General features: G+C 41.0%; 1 protein-coding gene across 2 annotated transcripts; it reads right to left on the reverse strand.

Moving 5' to 3' along the window:
* Positions 1 to 412: 412 nt before the first annotated feature.
* LOC147887883 (ATP-citrate synthase alpha chain protein 3-like) lies at positions 413 to 5,389 on the reverse strand. Of its 2 annotated transcripts, XM_087393921.1 has the most exons (13): positions 4,998 to 5,385; positions 4,794 to 4,907; positions 4,640 to 4,702; positions 2,794 to 2,955; positions 2,601 to 2,681; positions 2,398 to 2,449; positions 2,173 to 2,287; positions 1,917 to 1,998; positions 1,645 to 1,740; positions 1,432 to 1,533; positions 1,174 to 1,290; positions 948 to 1,064; positions 416 to 823 (listed from the first exon to the last, which is right to left on the reverse strand). In XM_087393921.1, exons 1-13 carry the CDS (start codon positions 5,094 to 5,096, stop codon positions 752 to 754), a joined length of 1,272 nt encoding a protein of 423 aa, XP_087250047.1. In that variant the 5' UTR covers positions 5,097 to 5,385; the 3' UTR covers positions 416 to 751. The 2 variants fall into 2 exon arrangements, with proteins under 2 accessions (XP_087250046.1, XP_087250047.1); XM_087393920.1 differs by having other exon boundaries at positions 413 to 823; positions 4,794 to 5,389.
* Positions 5,390 to 6,006: the final 617 nt, after the last annotated feature.

Genomic DNA, 6,006 nt, shown 5'->3' on the forward strand with positions numbered 1-6,006 from the left:
GGCTTGTACCTTGATTCTATGAATCGATAGACTTTTACCGTGTGTGGCAAATCCTCTATGATATTGCAATGGATGATTATATGCACAGTTGAAAGATGACAAAGAAGAGATTGTCCCTTGGCTAGGGGATGCCAGAGTAGAGTGTAAAGTAGCAGTTAGAAGCCTTTCAGTGGTGGGAGTTTTTTTAACGTTTGCCTCAAAATGCTGACCGAGCATGGCAGCATGGCACACCCCTATGAAAAAAAACCATTTGGCTAAGTGACACATGGCGAGTGGTCAAAATTCAGCTCTTATAATTTGAGGTTCATTTGAATGGATTTTGGATTAAAATTTCTTCTGTTTTCATAAACTTGAGAATGCTTAACTTTGGGAACGGGTAAGAACAGATTACTTCTAACATATTTTGTGCAAAATACTACTATACTTCCAAGACAGACATCTGGACTTTCCCATACTCCTTACAAGCAGTCAATATTTGGCCAAGACTAGCATATATGCCTGACATAGCAAAACCCAAGCCAAAATGCTTTGTTTCTCCATATCTGTGTACACAAATTCAGAAAGATCTTCCAACCCATCACATTCACTGTAGCTTTCCCATGCAAATACATATGCAAGCCTCAAACAAGACGTGAGTCAAAATATTTAACACACATGCAAATATCACAGCAGGATACCATTCGTTCGATTGAATAAACACTACCCAACAGTTGAACTTTTTCTGTGATTTGAAGACCTGAACAGCACATTATCACCCAGATGTTTTGATATAGTCTATTGCTTGCTTGCAAATACCAGTCATACTAGCCTCTGGGCCATAGACCTGCAATTATTGAGATCCAAGAAATTGTCATCTGTTTTCTACAGTGTAGTTGCATGTAAAGTTCAACAAACAGAAACTTCAAATTGTGTTTTTAGTTAAACCAAAGAGCTTCCAAGGTACATACCTCAAATGGAACCCCAATCTCAATACTTAATGTACGCATTTTTGCAAGTCCATTTTCCCAATTGGGTCCACCCCGTCGCACGTAAATGTGCATTTTAGCTGCCTTCAACTGTGCTTGCTATTTGTTTGAGAGAACATATATTGGATAAGATTGTCAAACTGTTGAGCAGAAGCAATGTTGCATACATGCAAGCAAAAGAATAAAAATTTGCATGGACTCTACTAACCTTTTCACGCATAGCATGGATGATGCCACTAAAGGTGGCAGCTACATCAGTGAAGTTTGCTATACCTCCTCCGACGATCAATGCTCTTCCACGACCATCAGGGTTTGCTGTAGCACACTACAAATGCACGACTCTCAATTATGAGAAGCCTAAGAAGAGCATATGCACTCCTTGAAATCTCACTCAACTACAACATTATAAAGAGACAGAGATGTACATGCACTATATGGCCCAGATCATGACGACTGGACAACTTACATCTAACAGCACTCGTGCATAGTGCAAAACTTCATCTTCATTTGGAGCACCACTATACTCAGCATAATTACCAAGTTCTGATGCATAGCCTAAGTCTCCAACCTGCAAAATATCTCTGTCAAAAAAGGTGCTGGTAAAAGAGGAGACTAGATTTACCCCTACTGTTCTGAGCCCTCAACTTGCTACAACTCTTCCCCTTCACACAACCAATACCGTATCTGCATAGATGACACTCGCACCACCACCTGCAACCATGGTCCATATTCGTCCCTTTGGATTTAGAACTGCAAGCTTCAGGGAAGCACTCGTCTACAACCCATAAGCAATGGAAACGTGAGATACATTTTCATGAAATAGCTCTCTCTCTCTCTCTCTCTCTCACACACACACACACACACACACACAGCTAAGCTGAACAAAAAATGAACCCAAGACAATAAGCTTTGTTACATGATCAACTTTAAAAGCTCATTTCTGATCCATACTTTCTCATCCATGCGATGTACCAACTGCTCTCCAGGGCTCATGACTCTGCCAAATGGTAGTGGAAATTCCAGATCCCCCCACCTGTCATTTGCAAAACAAAAGCATCATGTCATGGGAGAGACTTTTTTTTTTTGGTGAGTCACGGGAGACGCACACACACACTGAACCACTAGCAGCTCACCTCATTCCTTTGTCTTGCCTAAGAACTGCATGTTTTACAACAAAAGAACCTAGAGTTCCATTCACAGAACTCACTTCTGAAAGTTCCTGAAAGTCGCCGTGTCGTCCAACTCCCCACGCATGTCAAGGGGGTATGCTTCCCCATTAACTAGGGTAAATGGATTCATTTCCAGAAAAGTGAAGTCCAAATCTGATACAATCAGATTTCTCAATTCCATTAAATGCTTGTGCTTTCAATAGACTGGACAACCACAAACAAGTGTTGATCTCAAGTTCATGCAAACAGTGTGACACACTCACCCTCAAAAACAGTGAATACTCCTTGAATGAAGGTTTCAATTTTACCCCGAATCTGTAACAAATGGCTTTACTAAGGAAATCAATTCAACTACAAAATCATTTTGACTCGAGTAGAAATCCTATAATAGCTTTTAGGGAGATAATGACAGCATCGCTTCTCAAACACGGAAAATTAACTGAAAGACATCATATTATGTATGTACCTCTAATGGCAAGGTTGCAATCAATGGGGCACAGAGCGCAGGAGTTAAAATCTGTGATGTTGGCACAAAAACCTGTTTCACCTGTGATAAAAACACAGTATACATAACAAAAAAAAAGTATTCTTCAGATTCTGCAAATCAAATTCATACCAGTTTGTGTCGAGGCAATTTATACGGGATTAGGATGACATACCTTGTCCCAGTTCTCCTCAATCTCAATACCGCCACATTCAGAAAAGCTCACTGTAGCACCCATGCGTTCTGACGTAATAGAGAAATAAAATTCTTCATCATGTGGTATGAATGGCTCAATGATAAATGTTGTAATGGGTGCCCTAGCCCCACTCATCTCAATCTGAAAAAAGGAAACAAAGCAGTTTTAAAAACTACAATATCTAATATAAAGACAGTAGGTTTTTACAAACTGATGCAAGGAATAGAAACCCATCACATATTCCTTAGCCCCCACTCAGAAAAACAAAGATTCAACAACTAGAACATCTAATGTCAAGAGCTTGAATACTGACAACTTGATGCATGGTCGAGCTCTTAGCCTTTTGGTTTTCTATTCTATGATCTGTTAGGTTGAGAGGGTTCTGCAACAAAGATTGGGTATTACTTGATGTTACCTTAGGTCCTATGGCCAATTGAGGTTACGAATTATCATAGATCTTAAGACAACCTCTATCATCCTAAATGGTAAACCATTATCGTTTTAGTTATTTGGACGACAAATTAAGGGGCAAAACACACACACACACACACACCACTCCAGTAAGTAAATTTTGCAGCAAAGTAATGCAACATGAAGGATGAGATATCCTCATAAAGTACACAAGGAAGAAGAGCAAAACATATTTTCAATATACTCATGAATGTGCTTTGTCATAACAATTGTATAAATGCCACAATAACCAAAAGAGAAACAGAGGTTTGAAAGTTCCTAGTAGAAATTTGAGATTATTCCCGAGCCCATCAGATCTAAAATCATGACCACAAAGATGCCAATTTTTCAGTATGAAGACCCTAAAATTGGTTGATTTCTCAACAGTAGATTAGCATTCTTACGTGGTCATCATTGAGGTGATATGATGTACTCTCAGTTGTGTTTAAAGATCATATCTGGGAATTCCCACACATCCTTGCATCCAAAACCTTCTACAGTGAAACGTGCCTATTTATCATACTGATCTTTAGCCTCCTTTAAGATAATATTCTCAAGGACCTGCAAGAATGCACCGATGTGATAACATGCTATTCGTAGCCAAGTTCTGGGTCTAAGAGAGGTAGGTCAAACTATAAGAGCGTCAAGCATTTTTTTGCTTTATGTACCTAATTTTGTCTTTTAGTTTGGGTTAATTTTCACTTATCTGAATGTTGATACTGCTCTCAATTGATAATGTCAAAATTTTCTTTTTTAATTTTGGGGAAGGGGGGGCAAGGGGCGGGAGGAGCACGGGCAGAAGGGGGGGCACGGGGGATTTCGATCAGTGACTGCTATAGATTTAAATCGTTATCTGCAATTTATATATTGCTACCGGTTTGCAGACGAACTTTTATCTCAATCACAAGTTTCTAAAATTGAAGCCAGCACTTCACAGTTCTAATTTGAAGCATGGTCCCCCAAGCTTGACGCCAAACAAAAGTTACGCAGCTGAAGAAGCACTCTCTTTGTCAAATATTTTGTGAAAAAAACAAGATGAAAGCTCATAAATCATTCATAAGGCCTGCCTGAGATGTGCAGCTTGGAAAAGAGGGCGAAAAGCTGAGAGAGAGAGAGAGAGGAGGGGGCGTGAGAGAGACAGACAGACAGACAGACAGACAGAGAGTAGAGAGGGAAAAGAGAGAGAGAGGGGGGGGATTATGTCCAAGTGAGACTGTAGTTGCATTGGAGTTTTAAATCTGGACTAAGTAGTGGAAAAAGAATTTTTGAAAATGAAAATTCCTAATTTCACTTCTATGCTACCATTGAGGCAGGCCAAAAATGCTTGTTGGAAGAGACAGATCATAAACAAGGACAATGGCTTGAATTTCATTACCGTCTTGCCAAGACGCTCTTTCACAAACATTATGACGCCAGCCAAGTCCAAATTGAGCGCGACCTGCAGTACTTCAAAAATTCGTTAACACAGACACATTTTATAAATTGTTAACACTCAAAATGAAATCCAGTAGACAAAAGAAGATACGAACCAAACCGCTTTTTCCGCGTTTGCCAAACAACATATCCGGCTTCACAACTAGCCGGGTTGTACTTAGCCAAGGCTCTGTGTCTGCTAGCTCATTGAAATCCGTAGATTGATCCACCTGCGCTAAAATGTTTAGGAGAGTAATTTTCTGCTGATATGGAGACGTGACACTGCTGACGTAACGAGACAAAAGCAAAGCTAGACATACTTTCGCTGATTTGATGTCGAGAGAAATGCCAGCCAGCCTTCGGAGGTGTTCTCTGAGAAGCCTTTTAGAATCGAATTCTCGTATTTTCTTCCGAGCCATTCTGGTTTCGAATTCGCTGAAAAAGGAAAAGGATGTTGTGGTCGATGGAAATCAATACCTCGTGAATTACAGGGTGAAACTTATGCGAGCCGGGCGATGGAGATCGGAGCGAATGCACAATTTGGGGAGATGGGTTTGTGGGTAGATCAAAGAACGGAAAGCAAGATGGAAATGGGTTGCTGGAGAGCAGTCTTTTCGATGAAATTGATGTTGGGCAACGACGGATTCAACTATCATGTGCATCCCTTCTACGCTTCATACAATCTCTCCACGTCAGCATTCCACCCGCGGTTTGCGCGCTCGCCCACCTCAGTGGCTGCATGTGTCACTGAAGAAAACTTGCTGCCCCTCCACGTAGGCCACCGGCGGTTTGGGGGGGGGGGACGGGGGAAAGGGGGGGGAGAAAAACAAGCGAGTACAAGTACTCTTGAGCACTTCCTTGTGCGGCTCGAAAGGCAACTCAAAGCTTGGGCAATGCCGCGAAGACGTCTAGTGCTCACGAGAAACAAAGAAATGAACTAGGTCCGGGCCGGCAGCATTGTTGAGAGAGAACATAGCGTAAAGAAAGTAATGAAATATTGATGCATGAAGGATCTTGAAAATTATCAACTGCCCTTCCTTGGGTAGATTGCATGTTGCATTTAGTACATTGCACATTGTATTCAACACATAGCACTTTATATTTGCCACATAGCACTTTGTACTTATCACATAACCACATATTGGTATAGGGGGAGAGTGGGCACGCTTCCTATCCAAAAATTATAAGACCAAGGATCGTGCCCTTCCTTGGGTAGATTGCATGTTGCATTTAGCACATCGCACATTGCATTTCACATATGGTACATAGCAGTATGCACTTATCATAGAACCACATATTCATGTAGGAGGAGAGTTCACAAACTCGCTC

The sequence above is a fragment of the Dipteris shenzhenensis genome, chromosome 22 (assembly GCF_047967505.1).
Source record: "Dipteris shenzhenensis isolate YYH24624 ecotype China chromosome 22, Dip_SZ_1.0, whole genome shotgun sequence".
NCBI lineage: Eukaryota > Viridiplantae > Streptophyta > Polypodiopsida > Gleicheniales > Dipteridaceae > Dipteris > Dipteris shenzhenensis.

Coding starts and splice junctions, on each gene's coding strand:
- LOC147887883 (XM_087393920.1), bottom strand. CDS start 5,096: ATGGCTCGGAAGAAAATACGAGAATTCGATTCTAAAAGGCTTCTCAGA. Junction 2,682..2,793: donor TTGAGGAGAACTGGGACAAG/GTATGTCATCCT, acceptor TTTTTATCACAG/GTGAAACAGGTTTTTGTGCC. Junction 1,741..1,916: donor TACATCGCATGGATGAGAAA/GTATGGATCAGA, acceptor TATGGGTTGTAG/ACGAGTGCTTCCCTGAAGCT.